The 25615-nt window shown below is 38.0% G+C and overlaps 1 protein-coding gene across 2 annotated transcripts in view; it reads left to right on the top strand.

Moving 5' to 3' along the window:
- The window catches only part of Lrriq3 (leucine rich repeats and IQ motif containing 3), a 75832-nt gene extending 50905 nt beyond the window's left edge, over positions 1-24927 (top strand). For both annotated transcript variants that reach the window (XM_045137883.1, XM_004653737.2), the window contains 2 exons: positions 19762-20488; positions 24425-24927. In XM_045137883.1, coding sequence (XP_044993818.1) covers positions 19762-20488; positions 24425-24581 — 884 coding nt within the window. In that variant the 3' untranslated portion in view covers positions 24582-24927. The remainder of the gene's footprint in view (positions 1-19761; positions 20489-24424) is intronic.
- Positions 24928-25615: the final 688 nt, after the last annotated feature.

The raw sequence follows: 25615 nt of genomic DNA, 5'->3' as shown, positions 1-25615 counted from the left end.
CAAGTGTTGAAATTTCCTCCTAAGCCCTCCCTAATGCATGAACCTACATAAGCCCTCCTCTGTCTCCCAAGAGAATAACATCATCATCATCTGAGGGTTAATTAATATATTTAATTATCATGACTATGTTAGTGCTGATTAAAGCTGAGATACACTATGTATTAGGATAATGTTTGAGTTCTTACACTGCTTGTGCTGAAGTGCTATTAATGTCAATTACTGAAAGATGAAAGATTGTAACTCGGCTGGCACCATTCATTTGTTCTTTTGTTTCATCTTACTTTGTTTTAGAGGTTGCTGTCCTTTGTGGGTGTCAGTCTTGTGGGTGGCAGTAATGCTGCCGGTGTGTCTCACTCAAAATCCCCCCCCCCCCGTAATTTACCAACTTTGCAGGTCAGCAGTCACTAGATCAGCTCTTGACTCTGGCTGTATGTAGATTTCCAGAGACAGTACAATACCGGAGCCTGTGTCTAAAGCCCTGGTGACTAGATTAGAGCTCTCCAAAACAGCATCACTCTGCTATGCCTGAATGCTGGGAAGAAGGGAGACTTCCAGAAGGTATTGAGTAGAATTCAGAGACCTTGTCCAGGCAGACGTAGGTTTTCTCATTAATGACTGCAAGGTTGATTCTGTTTTCTGAGTGTTTTCTGCTTTCTTCCATCTCTGCTCACTCCCACTGTCATATATCTTCTCTTAGAATTTTTTCCCGTGGTGCATTTTCTTCCCACGTCCTGTTTTCCAAATGTTATGTTGGTATGCATATATGCATATGTTTATTTTTGTGTGCAGGTATGTCTGTCCATCTGTCTGTATGTATGTATTTTATATTATGTTTGTGACTACTAAAACAGTGCCTTTCTGAAGTACTAGGTTTTCCTTCCTTTCTCTCTTTCTTTCTCCCTTCCTTCCATTCTTCCTTCCTCCCTTCCTTCTTCCCCCTCCCTCCCTTCTTCCTTTCCTTTCTTCTTTCCTCACTCCCTTCCTCCTTTCTTTACTCCCTACCTCCCTTTTCCTTTTCCCCTTCTTCTTTCTTTAGTACTTTCTTCCCAGCCAACAATTACTCTTTAGTCCATCACCCTTTCTTTCTCTATCCTTCTATCCCCCTTATTTTTCTTTCTCTGTTATTTCACCTCTTCTTTATTCCCCCTCTTTCTCCTTTCCTTTTCCCACTTGCTGCATCTGCCCATGTTAGGTATTTGCATGCATTGAATTCTCTAGCCCTCTAGCCTTTGGAATGAACATGTTTAGAATCTGTTCACTACTGAAGTTTCAGTAGTACCTACCATCCACCTGGGAGGGTGTCATCACATCAGTTGTTCCATTATCCTGCAGATATTTGGTGTGTACTTAAGTCTACTATGTCCCAACTCTCAACAATTTGTGGCACATTATGATGAGCATGAGATGACTTCATAATTTCCCAAAGGCTCTTAATAGTAGTTGATATATATGTGACTGTCTTACTGCTTGTTGGTATATAGTATTATCTGGAATTAAAGGAATCCAGATATTTATTACAATATTCTTGGAATATTTTTTTCTATCTTTCTTGATTTCCATATTTAAGGTGAATTATTTTACTTCAACTAAAAATTGATGTTGGGATATCTTTGTGGATTGAATTAAATTTAATTTCTGTGAATAACAATAAATTTTCAACCCTTAGACCTGAGGTTTTCTGTTTATTTATATTCTTAACCTATTTTAGCAAATCATTGCAGCTTTTAATATACAAGACTTTTCTCTTCTTGGTAAAGTTTATTCCTGAGTATCTTACTCTTTTCTAAAAAATATTTTATTTCTATTTATTTATTTGAGAGATACAGAAATACACAGAGGGAGGGAGGGAGGGAGGGAGGGAGGGAGAGAGTGAGAGAAAGAGAGAGAGAGAGAGAGAGAGAATGGGCATGCCAGGGCTTCCAGCCACTGCAAACAAACTCCAGATGCATGCTTCCCCTTGTACATCTGGCTAAAGTGGGTCCTGGGGAGTCTAACCTGGGTCCTTTGGCTTTGCAGGCAAGTGCCTTAAGCACTAAGCCATCTCTCCAGCTCTTCTACTCTTTTTAACAGTAGGATAAATGGAGTCAACTTCTTAACATTTTTATCAATTTAAAATAAAGTATCCTGTTACTTTATTGTCTATATATGAATGGTGACTGCTTTCTTTCAAGTTTTTCTCATTATAATAATGTGATCAAATTCTAATATATTTTCTTGTTTTCTTACACGCACACATTCACACACACACAACACAGCCATTCTAAATGCATATATGCAATATCTTTTCTAAATATTTACAGATATTAATACTGTATCCCAACTAATTTTATTGTAGCAGTATTTGTCATTTACTGTTTTTCTCTTGTTAGACTTTTATTTTACCTTGTGAGTTCATATTCGCGAGGTTATTGGTGTCTGTGATGTCATTTGCCAAGAGCCATGCTCCTGTCTGCCTTTCAAGGTGAATGATAGCAGGAGCTGTACGTTTCATGACAACCAGATTCTGCATATAACTCACTTCCATTTCACATTACCACATCTGACCGCTTTCAGGAAATCCCCTAGATTGTCATTCAGGAGCACATTGGTCATTGTATTTGTGCCTGCTTTCTTCCACTACCCCAGTGATCATCGTCTTGTACTTTACTTTAGCACATCATTTTTCAAAATATACCAGAAGATGTTAGATTATAACCATTTTTATAGTTTTCTACCACTATCTGGCATCAGGTTACTTTTTGCTCTTTTATCTCAATAATTATCCATCATAAGGAAGTCATATTTTAGTTATATGACCATCATAATCACAGGGACATGCCACTGAGCTGGTGCTCCTGTGTATTTTTCTCTGCCTGGAAATACATTCATGTTTTTTGGCTGAGAAAAAATTAATTCCATGATTTTATTTGTTTTCACTAAATACAAGTTTTCCTCCGAATAAAATAAATTTCTTGGTTTTAGGCTGGAGAGATGGCTTGGCAGTTAAGCACTTGCTTGTGAAGCCTGAAGACCCCGGTTCAATGCTCTATTTTCCAGGACCCACATTAGCCAGATGCACAAGGGGTCTGGAGTTCGTTTGCAGTGGCTGGAGGCCCTGGCGTTCTCATTCTCTCTCTGTCTGCCTCTTTTTCTCTCTGTCTGTTTGCTCTCAAATAAATAAATGAACAAAAAATAGTTTTAAAAAAGTTCCTGCATCATACATATTCATTTTAATGGATGAACTTGGAGATTTTCAATTTTCAAAATACAAAGTCATTGAATACATAATTATTGGTCTTTATTTATCCCTAATTTCTCTTTCTCTCAACATATATGAAGTTATATTGTACCCTAAGTATTCTTAAATAATTTTATTTTTTGTTGTTTATTTGAGAAAGAGAGAGAAAGAATGAATGAATAGTCACCCCATCACCATGTTAAACTGCAAATGAACTGCAGATATATGTGCCACTTTGGGCATCTAGCTTTACCTGGCTGGGAAATTGAACCCAGGATGTCAAGCTTTGCAAGAAAATGCCTTTTTTAACCACTGAGATTTATCTTCAGGCCTCTTAAATCATCTTGAGTGAATTAATTCTTCATTCTGCCTAAGAAAGAATTTGGTTAGTGGCCATGATTGATTCAATGCTCTGAAATACTTTAATGATTTTATTCATTTCTGAATTTTTCCAATAGACACTAGTTAATGTAAACTAGGGAATAGTTCTGTATAAATAATGTCCATGTTCAGGAAACTTATAGAACAGACCAGTAGTTTTTAAATGAAATCCCTGTGTCACATCAGGTTAATGTGAGGGATTTTTTTTTGTTGTTTGTTTGTTTGTTTGTTTTTGAGGTAGGGCCTCACTCTGGTCCAGGCTGACCTGGAATTAACTGTGTAGTCTTAGGGTGGCCTCAAACTCTCAATGATCCTCCCACCTCTGCCTCCCAAGTGCTGGGATTAAAGGCATGCACCACCACTCCCAGCAATGTGAGGGATTTTTTTAGGAGCATATATATGGTAGAAGATAATTTACTATTAGACATAATAGTGTTCATATCTTACCTTGAGAATTTTTTATTTTTATTTTTGTGACTTCAATGCTGATTAACTTATAAAATATGAACTTGAATTAGTTTAATCACACACACTCAATTTTAAAAGAGAACAACTAAACTTTATTGAATGCCAACTGAAAAATTTTAGAATAGAACAAATAGTCTTTATTGAATTAGGTATGTGAATGTCAATGGTGACTCTCACCAGGGCAAGTTCACTGTTACAAAGACCAGAACTCTGCTAGAAAAAGCCAGGACTGTTTAGGCATTAAGAAAGGAAGACATTTGCCTGAAGAAAACTCTTTTGAAAAGGTTTAAAGGCTGTTGTCTTTGGCAGGCTCCATGGATCATGGCTGAGGAAGGATGAGGAAGGAGCATCAAGAGGTCAAGGCCATTCTGGGTAACATAGTGGGTATTGAGCCTACCTGAAGGCTGACTGTGTCTCATAAAAAAGCAATAAAAGTGATTATAATCTTCATTATAATATTATCCTAAAGATACCCAAAGAAAGAATACTACTAAATTATAATCTAAAAATATTTTAATATAATTTATTAATGTTATAATTTTAATATTTATTGTAATTAAAAATATAAATGAATATTATGAATAAGACATTTAAAAATAAGAACATTGTACATAAAATTTACTCTGTATATCCTAAAGTTTGCAATTGTAGATTGGTCAGTAGGGAGTAGGAGCCTGGTAAAATACTAGCTAATTGGAAAAAGAGTCTTTTCTCTCACTAAGGTGAAGGGAATTTGAGAGGATGGCTATGAATTTATTCTTTTCAAAACACAATAGTCTAGCACCTAGTCCAGCTAGACTAGAACTCTATTAGAGTGTGAATGTGAGCAGTTACTGCCTCACAGTATGGGTCCTCTATGAGCAATCACTAACTCACAGTATGGGTTCTCTCCTAGGACCTGTAACAGACAGATTCAGGTTCACTGAGATGAACTTCTAGACCGGGCACAGTTATGGAGGAAGGGATTTATTGAAGCTTACAGATCCAGGGGAAGTTCCATAATGGCAGAAGAAGCTGGCCTGCCTTCACAGGCCCAAACAGAGAGAGAAAAGCACAAGCCCAAAACTAAAGCCACAGCGCACTTCAGGAACTCCAGCTAGGCACACTTTGCATATCTTTAGATTGAAATCTGAAACCCATCACCACAAAGATCCACCCAGTGACATTGCCTTCAGCCAGGTAGCCAGCAGATGCAAACAACAGAATATATTGGGGGGCATTTATTCTATTCAGACCACCACATTCTGCCCCTGGCCCCCAATTTTATAATCATCACACATTGTAAATTGGACGCAGTTCAATTTTAAAGGTCCCCACAGTCTTGACCAATTTTACATACTAAGATGTGTAAAATCAAATAAGTTAAATAATTCTAACATATAAAGACACAGACTAAACATTTTCAACTGGTATAAGGCATAGCAAGGAGAGACTAAAACAGTGCAAACTCAACCACAGTCAAACAAACACCAAACTTCTGCAGTTCAAGTCCAATACAACCAGAAACTGACAGTCTCTAGATTATCCAATTCTGCCCCTCCAGCTGGGCAGAATAGCCAGGGAACACTTCCATCCCAGGTCAACAATACAGTCTATGGTAGCCCTTGAACAGTCCTGGTATATACAAAACATCTTCAGGTCTTCATGCAAACCACAGTCCATCTTCCAAAGGCTCTTTCAGCATCATGCCCAGCCTCATGCCGCATCTCAGCAGCTTCTCCTGGAACCTTGTGCAATTCACGAGCCCTCCTCTCATTTTTCATGCTTCTGGAACCAATACCAGATGTGCAGGACACAGCCATATTCTTAATTCACAGATAAAATAAATCATAACCTTGTAAAGCAGGTTCCTTCTCTAGTCAACTCTTCCCAAAAGTGTTTGTATTTCTATGATAGTCTTTCCTCAGGCATCCTTTCCATGGTAAAGCAATTGGACCATCTTCCTTTAAGATTGCTAATGTGTTTGACAATAGCAGATTCAGTAACCTAAAACCAGTCTCAGTGCCAGTAATTTTAACTTGCTTGAGGTTTCCTAGCTTAAAATCTTAAAATCTCGCAGTCCAATATCTTTAGGCAAGCACATCAGTCCATTACAAATTTACCCTTGATCAAACTCTCTGGACCTGGGCAGCAGGATGCAGCCAGCCCTTATGCCAGTCTCCCAGTTCCAACAAAGTCCTCTGCAGTCTTTCCTTCCTCTTAGAAAGATCATAAGCCAAGCCTCAAAGTTCAATGCTGTCTGCATTTAGCATTCTCAAACTCTGATCAGAATAGTCCATAAAACATGGCTTACCACTCCAGAAGCTATTTTCAGTTGCAAGCACTATGTCCATGCCCATTCCTCCAAAACAAAGGTTCTAAAAGGTCAACATCCACATGGTCAGGTTCATCTCAGCCCACTCCTTGGTACCAAATTCTGTAGCAGACAGATTCAGGTTCACTGAGATGAACTTCTAGACCGGCACAGTTATGGAGGAAAGGATTTATTGAAGCTTACATATCCAGGGTAAGTTCCATAATGGCAGAAGAAGCTGGCCTGCCTTCACAGGCCCAAACAGAGAGAGAAAAGCACAAGCCAAAAGTCAAAAGGCACAGCACACTTCAGGAACTCCAGCTAGGCACACTTTGCATATCTTTAGATTGAAATCTGAAACCCATCACCACAATTTAAGATCCACCCAGTGACACTGCCTCCAGCCAGGTAGCCAGCAGATGCAAACTACAGACAAACAACTGAATATATTGGGGGCCATCTATTCTATTCAAACCACCACAGGACCGAACCTCTACATGCATCTCCTCTAAAACACTGATTTGTAACTGTGCTTCCTTCTCTATTTGAACATCCAAATATAAAGAAATTAAAGAATTTGACAAAATCCTACCTGTCTCTATTTTCAAAATGCATGCCAACACAAACTAATTTTGTTTAGAATTTTGTTTATATGACATTTCAATGTTCTGTATGAAGTTGTGAAATTAGTTGATAAAATATAAATCCCAGAAATGTTCTTCTATACGAGATGTTATGCTATCTTTGCAACCTCCCAGAGAGTTCCACACCAGCAGAGAGAAGTTATTCACATCATTGATTACATTCCTTGTGTCTTTTCATCTACAACTCATAAAGTAGATAGTGTGTAGGATTTTCCTGAGACATAGTGTGCTCCATAGTTATAACAGAGTAGACATTGTGTAAGATTCCCCTGAAGCATGGGATGCTCAATGGCTTTAGCCAAGTAAATGTGTAGGATTCTCTTGAGACATGGGATGTCCAATGGTTCTAACAGTGTAGGTATTGTGTAGGATTCTCCTGAAATATGGATGCACAATGGCTCTAACAGAATAGACATTGTGTAGGACTCTCTTGAGACATGGGATGTTCAATTGTTCTAACACAGTAGACATTGTATAGTATTCTCCTGAGATATGGGATGCTTAATGGCTTTAACAAAGTAGACATTGTGTAGGATTATCTTGAGACATGGGATGTGCAATTGTTCTAAGAGAATATGTTGTCTGAGCACTATTAGTATCACTTGCTACTGTTATTATAACATAAAGATGTTATCCCTGAATTATAACCTTTATGTGGATAAATACCTGCATAATCAACCTGTCCTTAGTAGTACTGTGTAGTTTGTTACTGTTCAATTAGAAATAACTTATAATTGTTATGTTATCTATTTTCAAAGTTGATAAAAAGCCAAGTCCTTTATCAGATAAATGAAACAGTGAATAAACAAAGGGCTTCTGGCCATTTGTACCATTATGTATAGCCCACATTTTCCCTGGAACATCTCACTTAGTTCATGTTCCTGCCATAAACCAGTATGAATGGCATATCATATGGTCATCCAGATTATGTGACAACCTTAATATCTCTTATCCATATGCTAATTTAACACTCATGAATCATAAAAATGGATACTCAGACAAGATCTTTTATCCTAATATCAAACTTTACTAATGGTATCAGTCTTACCATTGATACACAAGAAAGAGGCAGATGAAGATTGTGGACCATGGGATGCCAAGGATGTCTCTCTTGGTTCTTACTTCTCTTAATGAAGGTGCATCTCTTATCCAGAAAAACAAAGTCTCTTACAAAGTTGATATATTTTCCTCCCAGAAGCAAGTGTTTACAGTGTGAAATACTTCCATCATATAGGCCAGAGCATTGCTAATGACAGTGCAGACCACACCCTAGGTAGTTCTTCATCAGCATGGTTTATTAAATGTAAGCATACTTGTAGCTCAGAAATATCCTGCTAAAGCTATTCAGTGGATAATATCTCCTCGTGCTAGAAAATATGATTGGTCAACCTTTTTTCAGGAGCTCCTGAGTTAGCATACAGTTCAGGTTTTTTTTTTGTTGTTGTTCTTTGCTTTCTTTCTTTTCCCAGAAGTACCCACCTAACAAAATGATTCCTTCTAGGCCAGGTACTTAGCTGTTTCCTCTCATTCCTCTACATATCCTGCATTTCAAATAGTATTTCACATTCTTAGATTTCTTATTTCTGCATACATATTTGTTTATTAGTTCTGCACACTCAAAACCCAACCCAACAGTAAAATGGGACATAAAAATATTAATCTCACAATTTTGATATATTTGAATAGGAATATTACCAGACTCAGTGGAATTATGGTAAGACTATGAGATAAAATGCCTATGCACCTGTTTATTGTCTGTAAGTAAGGATGCTTATTGCCCAACTTCACTCAGGTCACTGGATAAGTTAGGAGCTGAAGCACATGTGCCATTATAAGTGCTGACTTCTTTCTCTGTAAATAGTATCTACTTTCAGATTAGTTAGCTGGTAATAGGTACTTTTCTTTCCTCGGTTCTATTTTATATTGTACAAAGTACCTAGTTTTTCTTTTTGAAAATGATATACCACTGCAACCAGAAGTTTCAAGGTTGTATTATACTTCACAAGTACCTGCATTAATACAACACTTAATGAATGCCTATTTTATCTTATAAATCAGAGGATATTTGCTATTAGAACTTAAATATTTAAATGTACATGTTTGCGTTGAAAGGTCATGGTAAACCAGGCTAGCACTGGAGCCATGACTATGAGTTCAAGTTTAATGTTCGAGTTTCTTATTTGGGTATTGGGAGATGACAATCTGGGCCTGTACAGTGGTTTCAGACCAGTCATGTTTCACATACAGTTAGAAAGAAGTGGATTCAGACCTTTTTCAGAAAAAAAAACAGCTGTGGTATAAATGATATTTCTGAGAATATTTCCTGCTCAGGATACAGGGTCAAGGGGTGATATTCGAGGGTAATTTTAACAAAATGCCTGTGATAAGATTGATACAATCTTTAGTTATTTTCCCCCATTACATCCTCTGCCTTGCTGCAGATCCACTCATGAGTCTAAAATGAAGATGCTAAAGCAGGTTTTATGGTTTCCATTGAAACACATTACATTTTCTGCCTCCAACATTTTTCTTTCAAATTGTTCCAATTTATCATATCTTCTGATTTCAACCCACTTGTCTTCAATAATTTTAACACTTCTTTTTCATTTTCTATTCTCTTAAATTGTTTGCTGGAATGACTGAATTTTAGTCTACGATATAAAATAGTATCAACTAAATTACTTCAGATGAACAATTACAGCATATGTGCACATAAAGAAAAATCTTTGCCAAAAGAATTTTTTAAACAGTTTTGTTTTTCACATCTATCTAATAGTTCAAATTGCTTTGATTTTAATATTATTACCAGCAAGAATGAAGAGGGAGAAGTTAAAATTCAAATTATCCATATTTGGAATTATTTTGTAACTCTAAGCAACAATATACAGAGGGGAACACATAGCTGCCTCACAATTTGACTTCAAGAAAAAGTGAAATTTATTGCCTCAGAGTGAATACAATTAAGGAAATTATTCCATTCTTTGCTTTGTAAATCTTGTAGTCTTTGTGTCCCATTCACATCAGTGCAAGGCTCTCCTCACCCTCATTGGTTCTTAGACATGAAATAGGTCAGTCGTGAAGGTGCTGAGTGATTTCAACGTCCCTATTCTTTATTATAGAGATGCTTACTCATGTATATCTATTGCTGCTCTATTCACAAAACTTAGGAAATGGAATCAGCCAAAATTCTGATCAACTGCTGAAAGAATAATAAAAATGTAGTACATTTACACAATGGAATTTTCTTCAGCTGTAAAGAAAACTGAAGTTATGAAAACTTTAGGAAAATGAATGAAACTGGAAAATATTACATTAAGTGAGGTGACCCAGGCTCAGAATAACATGCATTTTCTGTCTCATCTCAGCATCCTAACATCCAATTGTTCAAAGTGTGTGTTCACGTGACAATGAAGATAAGTATAGACCAGAACATTAGAAAGAAGCCCATTATATTAGGAAAAGAGGCTTTAATGGAAGGAAATGAGGATAAGAAAGCAGTCTGGAGAATACTCAGGGTAGAAAGGGTGGTGTAGGGAGGTTGAAATCAATGAAAGCAGAGAATATGTACAAATGCATAAAATAATATGATACTGTGTAAGCTAACTAAAAAATAAAATTACCATTAGAACTCAAGCTAGAGTAGTTAGTGGAAACATCTCAAAGGCATATTCACAATAAGAGGAAGAAATGACAGAGCCATAACTGGTCTCCAAAAAAGGACAAAAGAATGTGTTATTAAAAATCATGTTATTTGTATCTGCAAGAAATACACTGAAGAGGCAGACCCATGCAGGAGGCAAGAAGTAGACACTGGCTGTCTAAGGCTAGAGAGCACTGTGAGCAGCTGGGTAGGAGGCTCTGTCTGGATGTATTCCATATGATAATTATGGATGAACTACTCTGTGAGTATGTTTGAACCATTGTTGTAGGTATTTCAATGGCACGATGGTTAGTTCTACAGTAGGGTAAGTGTGTGTGTATCTGTTTATGCATGGTGGATATCAATAGGAGAGTCACTGAGCTGTGTCCATCACTGGAGAGAGCCATGCCATGATGATAAAGGTGATCACCAGGTGATCCCCACAAGACATATGCTTCATGCAATAGGCAAATTATATTAGAGCTACTTAAAAATGTGTTTGAGGGAATTTTTTTATTGTTTTAGTACTTAGTGTGCTTTATTTTTGTTTATTTATATATTTATTTTTCAAGATAGGGTCTTGCTGTAGTACAGCCTGACCTGGAATTCATTTTACAGTCTCAGGCTGGCTTCCTCACAGCGACCCTCCTACCTCTGCCTCCTGAGTGCTGGGATTAAAGGCATGTGCCACCATGCCCAGCATTATTTTTAATTTTGAAAATTGAATTGGGTATAAGGTTAGCATGCAATGAACAGTAGTTTTCCCAAGTATAATATGGAAAGATAAGATTTAGGATAGAAGAAACTAGTACATGATAGACGTTGACACTCCTGTTTTTTCTTTTTCCCTATATTTTCTTTTTCTGCCTTTCTCCCCAGATGTTGGTCTTACTACTAGTACTTAAAACCTATATCCCCTGAGAGGCTACCACCCTTTCTAGAATCAAGACAGGTTTTCTGCTGATAGCAACTGCTTCTCAACCATTTGCACAAATGTACATAGTAACATAGACTTTAAATAGGCCTAGACCATTTAGCTTCTCACTGATGGTTCACAAATCTGTAATAGAAGAATCAAACAAGCTCTATTAATCAAAAATGATGTAGGGCTGGAGAGATGGCTTAGCAGTTAAGCACTTGACTGTGAAGCCTAAGGACCCCGGTTCAAGGCTCGATTCCCCAGGACCCATGTTAGCCAGATGCATAAGGGGACGCACATGTCTGGAGTTCATTTGCAGTGGCTGGAATCTCTGGTGTGCCCATTCTCTCTCTTTCTCCCTCTGCCTCTTTCTTTCTCTGTCACTCTCAAATAAATAAAGAAAAAAAAAAATGATGCAGGCTTCTGTGTTCCTGTGAGTTATAGAATATCTAGGTCGCACCTTATATTATCTACTGAGACAACTAAAAATAAGTTCACTATGGTAAGATCCAGTTTTTGTTTTTACTTTTAAAAAGATATATATATATAGGGCTGGAGAGATGGCTTAGCAGTTAAGCGCTTGCCTGTGAAGCCTAAGGACCCCGGTTCGAGGCTCGGTTCCCCAGGTCCCACGTTAGCCAGATGCACAAGGGGGCGCACGCGTCTGGAGTTCATTTGCAGAGGCTGGAAGCCCTGGCGCGCCCATTCTCTCTCTCTCCCTCTATCTGTCTTTCTCTCTGTGTCTGTCGCTCTCAAATAAATAAATTTTAAAAAAAGATATATATATATATATATATATATATATATATATATTTGTAAAAACAAATATATATATATATATATACACACATACATATTCAAACATTAAGACAATTTGCTTTAAATATATCTATTTCTTAAGTGAACTATTCAAAATGAAACATTGTATTGTAGTTGAATCAAGAATATTCTGTTTAGAGCTGGAGAGATGGCTTAGCGGTTAAGCGCTTGCCTATGAAGCCTAAGGACCCCAGTTCGAGGCTTGATTCCCCAGTACCCATGTTAGCCAGATGCACAAGGGGGCGCATGCATCTGGAGTTCGTTAGCAGTGGCTGGAAGCCCTGGCTTGCCCATTGTCTCTTTCTGTCTCTCTCTGTCACACTCAAATAAATAGATAAAACGAACAAAATAAAAAAAACAAAAATAATATTCTATTTGTATAGTTGGAAAGATGGCTCAGTAAAGGCACATGCTTGTAAAGCCTGACGGTCTGAGTTAAATTGCCAAGTAAACCATGTAATCTAGGACCCACAAAGCAACACAAACATCTGACATTCCATCAGGCAAGCAGTCCTGACATGTTCCCTCACATGCACATGCAGCAATGAGGGATGGAGAAACAGGAACTTGTACTGTATTTTTTATCTGGTATCATTAATAAAAAGTATCTACCTAAAGGACCCTAGAGCTCTCCCTTTCTCCATGGCATGGACTACTGCACAGAATTAGTCTCACCTTACCTCTGACTATGCCTATATTCTTCCTCTTGCTCACAGGACCCAGGTGGCGTCTCCATCCCTCACAGGTCCACAGTGCTCCTGCCTTCTACCCTTACTGTAGTTTCTCTTTACTTCTGCAGTGTCCACTCCCCTACTTCCTTACCATTGCTTCCTTTTCATCTCTCTGGTCTGAAACCAGATCAGAATTTTCCTTGAACGTCTGCCTGTCCATTCAGTCTAGTCACTAAACTACCTGTCATTTAACTCTGAGCAATCTTTCCCAAAACACTCTTCCATATTTAATATCTTGTTAGTGAATTTGCCATCTGCCTTTCCCAACGTAAGAGAAATTTCATGAGATTAGGACCATGTTGTTGTTTCTTTTTGATTTTTGAGGTAAGGTTATACTCTAGCCCAAGATGACCTGGAGCTCAGCTCTTCAGCCCAGGTTTGCCTTGATTGAACAGTAATTCTCCTACTTCAACCTTCGCAGTGCTGGGATTAAAAGCATGTGACAGCAGACCTGGTAACGATGACTTTCTTAATAAACAGTTCACCTCCCTCATTCTCAAAAGTGTCTTAAACACAGAAAATACTCAACTTTCTACATTTGTTCTCTGTATGCATTTTGTTATCCACTAGCTATACTTAGAAATAAAGAAAAGTCCCTGATAAAGCAGAGTCAGTAATACTTATGAAAAGCAAAACAAAACAAAAAGTCAAGTCAAAAGGAAAACATTTTACAGTAAAAACTAACAATTAGGAGTGAATAAGAGATTCTGTATTTGTGACCTGTGCGTATCCTCTATGAATTTGAAATCTATTAAAATGTAAATGGATATTTTCAAGGAAAGATAGACAGATAACAAGTGGAAGAAATCAGACGTTTGAAAGTTTAGGTCTATTGATGTCTTCGTCCAGTTCACATGTAATTTTAAGTAGCTGTGTGGGAGGGAAATTAGTGTCTGTTACATTAGTATAATACTGAAAGTTGAAATTTGAGGTCTAAGACAAGTGCCTACATAGGCTTGAATATAGTAAGGCACATTTTCTAGGCAGAAATTAAAATAGAACAGTTACTACTTTATACTGAATTAATATTGAAATGAAAGAGCAATAAATCAGGTAAAAATTGAATTGTAACATGACTATAAATATCAATTAAAAATCCTAGAATCCATTTTATAGTTGTCTATATGTAGATACTGAATGTCCAGTAAAGCTTCTGCCATGTGTATTTATTTCTGTTTTGTAACTGGTATTATTGTGACTTTCCATGAAATCATACCTTCAGGTTTCTTAAACTGACTTACTTAGGAATGGAGAATAGCTGTTCTATACACTTGAATTTCTAGAATGGAAGCTCTTCTCCATTCCTTTCTTTTCAGCATATTTCAACTGAATAGCCAGATAAGGTGGGGTGAAAATATAAAGTGGGAGAATCTAGCTCTCATCCTACTCTCATTTTAGATAACTTTTGGGTTCTGGAGGGTGGGGCATATTTTGTGAGCCAGGCATAAATTTCTACTTCATAAATAAGGCATGAATTGCCACTTCTCAGATACTAACAGACATGCCAAGCCAAAATGACACCAGTGTCTCTGGAAGGAATACTTCATTACTTCCAGGATATACTTTTCAGCCCTCTTTTGAAGACAGATTAAAAATCCCCCCCCCCAAAAAAAAATCCCTTAAAAGAAAGTCTTTTTTAAAAAAAAATATTATATTTATTTGAAAGAGAAAAAGAGGGAGGGAGGGAGGGAGAGAGAGAATGGGCATGCCAGGGCCTCCAGCCACTGCAAATGAACTCTAGATGTGTGCATCCCCTTGTGAATCTGGTTTACATGAATCCTGGAGAATTGAACCAGGATCCTTTGGCTTTGCAGGCAACTGACTTAACTGCTAAGCCATCTCTCCAGCCCAAATAAAGTCTTCTGAGACTACTTTCCCCTTCATTAGGAGCATGGGAACATGGTAAGATGGGAAGTTTCCTTGCCAAGGGGCTTCTCTTCCCAATCTTGAGACCCTCTGGCCCCTGTGTCATGAAGAGAACTCAAGGCAGTATGACCTTGCCTTTTGTATTTTATTTGTAGAGAGTTTAACAAGCAGGTATCCCTGTCTTTATAAAATCAAGCAAGATCATGAAAGCAAGTCACAGCTTCTGCCTAGGCCAGGTCTCCATTCTTTTATTTGCTCAAATAACAGTGTGCTCAGTATCTTGTTGGTAGCCAAGATGTAGGAAGAGTCATTAATATATGGTGAGTGTTAGAGGATTTGTGGTTCATTAAGAATTTAAATGTTTAAGATCACCTCTGTATGTACCCAATTTTCCATCATAACATTATACCCCACTGTGGTCTTTCAGCATAATTCACAGCTCAAAATTATCTTAGAATCTGGCCTTTCTACAATGTCAGAACTATTATTAAAATAAATGGTAACCTAGTTGTTACATCAAAGCTTAGATTTCAAATGCCAACTCATTTTTTTCTTAAAATTAGAAAAAAAATCTATGAAAGAAAAGAGTGTTGCATAGAATTATATAAATCATTTCTCACCTAAATAAGCATGCTCAGCATGCTATAAAAAGGTTACTTCACTTCCCAGGCCGGGGTCACCACAGTGAAAATACCAAGTGTTATCTCTGAGTATTTTGCGGCACTCAGCTTAGGTTAGAGATGAGGTGCAAAGATGAGCTGAGGTCACTTTTCTCTTCCCATTTGTACATGACATGACAGTTCTCCTTTTGCGTCAGTGCCTTGCATAGCTGAAGTCTGTGCCAGAAATGGTATCACTTGCCTTACCTCAGTTCCCTTTAGCCCACTTCACTTGAATTATATTTATTGTTAATTCAAAAGTACAAACACCCATTAGAAACCTATAACTGAAACATTTTTATTGGTCAATGAGTCCCTCCAAATCATATGGAGCTGTTCACTTGTGGACTCACTAGTCTGCCCAGCTGTTGTAAACTTGTGCACATGACTGTATTGGTTATTGATTTCAACTTGCATATTATGTAGGGGAATCATGGGAAACACTGACCCAAGGCCATCCCCGTGTAGTCTTGCTTATGTACAGCAAAATGGCCTTGGCAGCATCCCAGGCTAGCAGTCTATCTCTGTCTTCCCCTTCCTGCTCTGAGTGGGAGTTAATAAAACTCACAATGCCACCAGCAGCATTAAGATATGGGCAAGGAAAGAGAAAAGCCAGTGGAAAATAAAACTGGTAAAAGTTGTCAGAAGTAGAAAACAAGCTAGGAAGACTAAGTAAATAAGATGAAGAAAGGCATATGTATCAGATATTTCAAGCTGCTTTCATTAACATACAATATTCTATAGAGAAGTGTTTCATATTTTATTAAATTTATTCCTATTTATTTTTGCTTGCCTATCTCTCTTATAGCTAAGATTTGTAGAAAGACTATAGATTCTCCTAATAAATCATGAATTGTATTTGAGAGAAAGTGTTGTATCTAGAATCATGGAGTTACTTCCCACTGATGTCTCTAACAGTTAAGCTCATTGACTGTAAAGTGTTTAATTAACTCATTGCTCCATGGATGAGTCTGTGTAAAACACTGCAGCAGGAGTCAGGGTCCAAGAAGACCCCTGCCCCTAAGGATTTCTTCTTTACTGCCCCAGCCAAGAGCCACAGTTTTAACATGACAGCACATTCTACCTTATACGACGAAGAAACTGACATCAGAGTTTAAAGATCATCCTCACTTACTGAATAAAGAAAGGTGATGCAAGGAGAGGCTTTAAGGAAGGATAGAGACCAAAGAGATGTAAAGTGGGGAAAGAGCAGTCTTCTCAAGCATAGAGTAATGCCAAAGGCCCAATTCTGAGAGGGCATGGGAAAACATTGTACTTCTTTCCTATAACACATGACCCCTGACTGAAAGCTGACTCTGTTCCCTCATCTTGCAAATGAGGAAACATGAAAGCTTTATTTTCCTTTGCTTGCATGTAAGACATAACAAATCAGAGCCCTGCTGTATTAAGATAAATACTATAGTGGTGAGTGAATCTTAAACAGTCTGTAAGTAGAGATGGAAATTTGGACACTTTAAAAGAGCTAGTGGGATGTTCAGCTAACCAAAAGATTGGTTTCTGTCTGCCTGGATATCTAGTACCCAATACCTTATTCTAGCTTGCTTTGGTCTTCATTTTTACTGTTTTTGATCTTGAAATTTTAATGCATCTCTCTGGATACTTTGAGTTTGTATTCTGATATATTGCCTTTTTTTGCTTCTGTCTGTGGTGTGTGCATACATGTTCTTATGTGTGTGGGTGCACACGTGTGTACAGGTACCTATGAAGATGTACATGAGTGTGGAGGTAGAGGTTGATGTTGTCTTCCTAAGGCGTTCTCCACATTTACTGAGGTTGGATCTCTTATTGGAACCTGCTATCCTGGAGGATACCTGTCTTTGCCTCCCTCCACAGCACCAGGATTTCAGGCTGTCATGCCCACCTGTTATTTATGTGTTCTGGGGGTCCAAACTCAGGTGTACTGCTTATGAGCAGTAGCCCCAGCCACTGAACCTGGTCTTATTGCCTACTAACCAGTGAGCTCACCTCCTTACTTCTCGTCTAATGTGGATTCTCTGTGGCCTTTTGTTAAAAACTCTCTGTTATCCTCTTCCCTCCTACCACCTATTCACTGCACCAACCTGTCCTTCCTCATGGCCACCTTCATATACTTAAAGCCACCACTGTCAGCTCTGGTATTGTGATGTGAAGACATTATGAGACAGGACAAAATCCTTTTCAATTAGATTTATCAGAGACACAATCATAATGACAGAAGAAGCAAATTAAATGCAATAAACTATTTTCCATTAAGAATAACAAGTATATCTTTTGCAACTGTGCTTGCCATCTGAGCCTGGATTTATCAGCAGGAGTACAAAGAAATAAATATGTGATCAACAATACAATTAGTTTTTATATTATTAACTTTGTCTACAGTTACAAATAGATCCAGAAATATGTCTGGCCTTAAACATAATTCTTATTTATTTTGTATCTGTAAGAAGCCAAATTGTAAAACTGTGGCTTGTGCTTTCTTTAGTTTTCATATTCTTTACTTATTGACAATTTTATACATGTGTATGATATATTTTGATCATAATGTCCTCCTTTACTTTCTTATGACTCTCTTTCCTTCCCCTTCCACTGAACTCCCTTATTCTTCCCAACTAGTTCCTCTTCCACTTTAATGTCTTTTTTCTTGTGTGTTGGTATGACTCACTGCATTTAATGAGGGCTATATGCATGAGCAAATATAGGGGATAATTTACTGGAGTAACTTACTAGAGCACCTTGGTCCTACCAGTGACTACACCACTGCAGAAAATGTCTCCCATTGCCTCCAGCCACTGCTAACTGCTTATGGGGGCCTCAAGATCTCTTCCATCAAGTATTGCTGGGACCAAGGTTGTGCAAGTCTTATACAGCTGACAATAATAACGGTGAGGTCCTGACTGCAATGGCCATGTCCTGGCTGGACTGCGTCTTTCCTCATCACCCTTCCTCATCCTCTGGTTCACACATTCTTTTCACCCACTCTTCCAAATGGTTTCTTAAGCCATGGAGGGGATGATACAGATGTTATATTTAGTGTGGACCACTCCACAGTCACTTATTTTCAGCACTTACACTCTTCTCAGTGATCATGTCCATCTGCAGAGAATAGCTTCTGTAACTAAAGGGAAGAACAACACTGAACTATGAACAAAAACATACATATTTAAAGGTCATTTGAGAGGCACCACATATCCATTTAGCCAAACAATAACTGTAGCTTCCCTCTCAGGGCCAATGACCTCCCCCAGGGGTGGCCTTTTGATAAGGTGTTCAGGCCAGGCATTGTTTCCCTTCCATGAAGCACAGAAAGAAGTAGAGAAGTGATAGGACACTCTGCCCACACCCATGGGACATACTCACTCAGCTCATGGTGACATACAACAAAAAAGAAAACTCCTAGGTTTACTGTTTATTCTTTCCAAAGAAGGAAACAAAACCATTTTGATGACGGCCAGTTGTGCCCAGTACAGTTAAGAAATAAAAAGTTAAAACTGATTACTTGTTGTTGAGACATACAGGATAATAGGAGCTTGTTAATTACATTTGGCCTAAAGCTGCTTTGTATACCCTGGTCCCTTACATCACAAACTGGAACCTAAGGTAGTACATGAACAAACTTGCCAGCCTAATTTAGAGGATATTATGAAAAAAAAAAGTTGTTATAGCCAATCCCAAAAACTAAGTTTCTATCCATTGAAAATCATGTATAAATAAGCATTGAGCTATAACTAATCACTGTGTTTCAGCTTATGTACCCCTGACACACACACATATATATGCATATGCTTAAGTATATATACATATATACTTAAGCATATGCATATATATATATATATATATGCATATGCTTAAGTATGACATGTAAGACATAGTGCTACTATTGAGTCAATGTGAGTGAAATAATTGCAAGAGATAATACAAAGCATAAAAGAAATCAGATTAAGTACATTTCTGTCTGAGAATGTTTAATAGCGATTTTCCTCTCCAACATTGAAAAAAAACCTGGGGAAAAGATCTTCTGGCTAAAGTAAATAGCAGGTTCTTTTGAGGCTTACTAATGTGGCTTCCAACTTAATGTACAAGAAAAGTAAAATCAGCTCTTGTATGTCATCTGCTCTATGATGTAGGTCAGAAGGAATCAGCAGCTGGAATGGAGGATGAAGGATTGGGGACCAGCTTTAGAATCTCAGTCCACAAACTCCCTATATATAGTCACAGGTCACTGAAGTATGCCAGAGCTTTGAAAGGACTGAAACAAGATTATTCTCCTGTTTACGATCTGCCACTTCCCCCCACTCAGTATAAAGCAGTAACTAAAAGGGAACCCCCCCTGGAGATGCAGAAGAGGAGAGAGTTTCTGGCCACACAAAGAGCTGGCCTGAAACTGCAAATATTCCAGCACATTGATGATCATTACATTGAAGAGAAGGAAATAGAGCTTGCTAAAGCAAAAGTAACAGCTGTCTCTGTGGCACAAGTTGTCCGAGAAAGAATGAGACTCCATGTTCAAGACAGTAGAACTGCAAAAATATACAGTGCACAAGAACAGATGGAAAGAGATCGTGAGACATTGGAGAACAAATTGCAGCAAAATTGGAAGGAAAGAGTGAACTATCTTGAAAAAGTCAAAAAGCAAAGAGCTTTATTTTTACTACAGAAGAAACTGAAGGCTGCAGACCGTTTATTGGTTCAGAACTTAAGTAATGAACTCATGCTTCTGCTCAGAGGCATTATTAGCATTGACAGAGTGAAGAATAAGGCAGCTATCTTAAGAGAGAAACACCTGATGATTCGGGAGAAAGTAAAAGCAGAAAAACATCAACAGTGTTTAATTAAGGAAATGAAGAAAGAGAGGTATGCATAATTTAGAGTTTAAATCAATTAAATGTGAAAATTGCAAATGAAATGCTGAATTCTAATAAGTTATGTTTTGTTACAACATTATATGTGCTAGTTTGTAAAATAGAAACGTACCCAAAACAAGATGGATTATGTGCTAATATATCTAAAATAGACAATAGAATAACACTTCCTTGGACTGGGGAGATTGCTCAATCGATAAAGCACTTGCTATGAATACGTGAGTACTGGAGTTCAGATCCCCAGGACTCATGTCAGTGTTGGGTGAGCATGGTGGCCTGCCTGTAATCCCAGGGCTCAGTGCTGGGGGCAAAGACAAGGGATCCCAAGGAAGCTGACTAGACTAGCCAAGCCAAGCTCTGGGTTCAAGTGTAAGACTGTGCCACAGTAAATAAGGTGGAAAATGATCAAGGAAGATACCTGTTGACAGCTTGTGGCTTCCAAATGTACATGTGAGCTCTCTCTCTCTCTCACACACACACACACCACAATACACACACACCTGCATATATGAGCCCACACATGTGCAAACACACATGCATACACACACACACCAACAATATATAACTCTCGTCCACCACTCAAACTTACCCAAGACAACCAGCTTCCTGCGAGGTCATTTTTGCAGGAAGCAGAGCCATTAACGGCCCTTGACTGGAGTCTGCACCACCAGTGTCCGCTGTCATCTCCTCAGCACTATGCAGAATGCATTTTCTACTCGCCTCCACTCTGAAACAAGCCTGTCTTTCATCCTTCTAGTCTTCTACTTCACATAATATCTAGAGTTCACAACATACTCAACATACATATGAAGGCTCTAACTCTCTTCTCCATCCCTTCTTAAACTCCTTTGTACTAGCCAATAACTTTCAACAGTTTTAAAACAGAAGTTCTGACCATCTATATTTCCTATCAACAAGAGTCAAATTCATTGCTCAGTTTTCCTCAATTTTTAAACTTGTCTTTAGCCTACAGAGTCTGAAGGACACAGGTAACTGAAAAACATGGCAGAAAACCACCGGCTTTCCTTATAGATTGAGGCTGAAAGGCTCCATTATTGCATTACCCTAAAGTTACTAAGTACCCAAAATTCATGCATTTATTTAAGGCAAATATAAAATAGAGATTTTTCAACAGCTTTTTATTTTAAATTTACACACACACATGATGATTAAAAGTAGTTTGTATTAGAGAATTTTGATTAAGAAAATGTCTGTCTTTTCTCAATTATAAACCATTTGATTTATTGGTTTACCTTACCTACATTTTTTTATTTTTAATTTTTTTTGTTTTATTATTTTTATTTATTTGAGAGTGGCAGGGAAAGAGAGAGAGAGAGAGAGAGAGAGAGAGAGAGAGAGAGAGAGAGAGAGAGAGAGAGAGAGAATGGTGCCTCCAGCCTCCAGCCACTGCAGATGAACTCCAGATGCATTCGCCCCCTTGTGCATCTGGCTAATGTGTGTCCTGGGGAATCAAGCCTTGAACCAGGGTCCTTAGGTTTCACAGGCAAGCGCTTAACTGCTAAGCCATGTCTACAGCCTGATTATTTTTTAAAATATGTATATGTTTGCATCTGTGTGATTATGCTTCATGTGTGTATTTCTGTTCATATGCATGTGGGTGCATGTGCATTCACATGTGTGTAGATGTGGAGGCCAGAGGTTGATTCATACTGTACATCTTCCTCAAATAATCTCCATCATATTTGTTGACACAAGCTCTCTCACCTGAATGCACAACTTGCCTATTCGGCTGGTCTAGGCATCTTACCTCCAGAAGCCTCTGTTTCCACCTTCAGTGTCCTGGGGCACTACATCCGCTCAGCATTTATGTAGGTGCTAGGAACCCACACTCAGACCCTCATGGTCGTAGGACAGGGTTCTTCCAAGCCCATGATACTTTCTTAAGTATCAAGAATGGTCTTACTTTACTCACTTGAAATGTAAAATTATTTAAAGTTAACACTTTATACAAGTATCTATATAATTTTAGGATAAAAACATATAATTTATTTTATTAATGTATTTTGAAAATGTCAGTTAATACTGACTTGGCATATCTAATTGCATGCTTACTGCAATATCTAGTGAATATTGGTAACATTTAATTAGTTTAGCTTTTTTTCACAGTAAATTGAATATTTTCCCACAATTACTATGTAGATCGTGATGATTTATAGGTCAATATATACTCATTGAACGAATGAGGGTGAGTGAGTGGAATCTCTTAAGCCCTGTGTCACTTAAGTAGAAGCTCTTTAGGCTGACTTGGGTGGCTGAGAACCTAACTAAAATAGTTTGTGAGTATTCTCAGTTTTAGGCAAACAAAAATCCTATAGACATTAGTAGAATATGACTATTATTTTATAAGAAAATTCTAGAAACAGAGTGAGAGCATTTTTCTCATCTGTAGAGTGTGCTTGGGAGACAGTCTGACTGCTATGTTCTTCAAAGTCTGCCTTTCCCCCCTGGATTAACAAATTTGCACCCTACCTGGTATCGTGGAGCATAAGAAATGCAGGAAAGAGAGGGTCACTGAGTTTGCAACATGGTCTTGTGTTTTGGAAATGGCCATGGGCAGTGTGAAGCAGGTGTCCTGGATGCCTGCATGGAGACCCCTTGGGGCCATGAGGATGAATCGTGGGTTGAGTAGAGACCCAGTGGAGATGCTGGGACTACGAGATGGCTGCTAAGTAGCTGCTGGCCCGACGAAGTTTTCCAGTACAGTGAGTGGCCTAGCTGGAGGGTAGAATTGGAACACCAGAGACTTCTTGCTGTTTAGAATTATCAGACTTGGGGATTTGTCACTGGCTACAGTTGTTGGACTTGGAGTTACAGAGTTTGATGTTTGCCCTGGTTGTTTTAATCCTGTATCGGTAGAATATTTCTTTGCTAGGCCTAATGCCATCTTTTGCAGTGTGTATGTTTATTCTGTGCCATTATGTTTTTTTTTTTTTTTTTGAAGTTATTTTTGGGTATTATGGCTCATTTAAAAGATCTTGGACTATGGGGATGTATGAACATCATTGGAATTTATATGAACTATGGGGACTTTAAAGTTAGATGAATACATTGCATTTTACATCATGTATGGTTATCAGTTTATGGGGGCTGGGGTGGAATGTCGTGGTTTGAGTCAGGTGTCCCCCATAAACTTAGGTGTTCTGAATTCTAGGTTACCAGCTGATGGAGATTCGGGAATTAACACCTACAGGAGGCAGTGTATTGTTGGGGGCAGGATTATGGGTGGTATAGCCAGTTTCCCCATGCCAGTGTTTGGCACACTCTCCTATTGCTACTGTCCACCTTATGTTGGCCAGGGGGTGATGTCCACCCTCTGCTCATGTCATCATTTTCCCTGCCATTATGGAGCTTCCCCCTTGAGCCTATAAGTCCAAATAAACCTCTTTTTCCCACAAGCTGCTCTTGGTTAGGTAATTTCTGCCAGCAATGTGGACCTGACTGCAACATTACCTCCGCCTCTTGAGTGCAGCACTGCTCTTGGCCAGGGCGGAATGTGATGGTTTGATTCAGGTGTCCCCCATAAACTTAGGTGTTCTGAATGCTAGGTCCCCAGCTGATGGAGATTTGGGAATTAATGCCTGCTGGAGACAGTATATTGTTAGTGGTAGGCTTATGGGTGTTATAGCTGGCTTCCCCATGCCAGTGTGTGGCACACTGTCCTGTTCCTGTTGTCCACCTTATGTGGGCCAGGGGGTAATGTCCACCCTCTGCATTTAATTGTTTTCCTCTGCCATCATGGAGCTTCCCCTCAAGCCTGTAAGCCAAAATAAACCTCTTTTTCCCACAAGCTGCTCTTGGTTGGGTGATTTCTACCAGCAATGAGAACCTGACTGCAACAGTAAATGCTATGCTATGGGTTTAGCATTTGAAAGATCTTTCAGCAGACTGCTCTTCTGTTTCTTCTTAGGGCTGAAGAAATACGTTCAAGGCACCGTGAAGAAAAGTTTGTTATGGATATGATGGCCTTACAGAAAGAATATGAAAGATTCAGATGTGCTAAAGTGAAAGTGGCAGTTGTGAGAGGAAGTTTTCTTTTCACATCTCCCCAGACAGAGATAAGTTAAAGCCCTGTCAGGTCTACACTACTGTCGTGGAAACTTGGCCATTACATCTATGCAAAGGGCTTAGAAATCATGCACTGAAAGCAGTGGTGCATAGCACAAGATGATCTGTACAAAAATCTTTCAACATGTAAAAACGTATGTTTCTTGTCATGGTCATAAGTGAAATCAAGTTGACTTGGCATCGATAAAAGGTTTCTTAATTATCTGTGTGTCCATGGAACAATTAAAACTGGCATAATCTGCTACAAAACAACCTTACAAACATATTGCTTGTATTTTTGTATCTAGACTACTTCCAGGTTTCTCTAATAACCTTACTAGAGTAATTGCTATCTCTTTTGCTGACTTTTACTAGGATGCTGTATTCTTAAAGTACTTTCATTACTTGTTTTCACATAGTAAATTATATTTGCTGCTTAAGAATTTAAAACATGTTTAAAATAAAGGTTTTACTGTTGTATCAATTATATAAATTTAGAAATTTATAATCAATTATACAAATTTAGAAACTGTTAATATTAAATATTAAACACAATGAAAGAAGATGGTGAGAATTCTATGTTTACTTGGGTATGCTTGCCTTTCATTCAAATATTTCAATCAAGCAAAAGGGAGAAAAGGAAAATAAGAGAGAATAAATACAATTATTCAATTGGTATCATAACCTACATATAAATAACATTAATTTTAAATTTATTTAATAATAATGGTGGAATTTTTTTTAAACAGACAAAATAATAATGAGTTGTAAAATTCCCTCATCAAATGCATGTCAATGGTCAAAAGTGTTTTTTCACGTATCTCAGAAAATGTAATGCAATGCCACTCAAAATTTTTCTTCAGTGGTCATTATCCACAAGACATACTTTTGAGTCTATGATGCTTTTAATTTTCTCTATCTATCATAAATTTCTAAAAGTGGTTTTGTGTGTGTGTGTGTGTGTGTGTCTAGGATATGTCAGGTTTTATGTGTGATGTGTGGCATATGAACATTAAAAGGTACAGAAACACATTACATATCTTCTCTTATCACT

This window comes from Jaculus jaculus, chromosome 19 (genome assembly GCF_020740685.1).
Source record: "Jaculus jaculus isolate mJacJac1 chromosome 19, mJacJac1.mat.Y.cur, whole genome shotgun sequence".
Lineage (NCBI taxonomy): Eukaryota > Metazoa > Chordata > Mammalia > Rodentia > Dipodidae > Jaculus > Jaculus jaculus.
The sequence above is the reverse complement of the archived record's forward strand: the minus strand, read 5'-3'. Positions and strand labels throughout refer to the sequence as shown.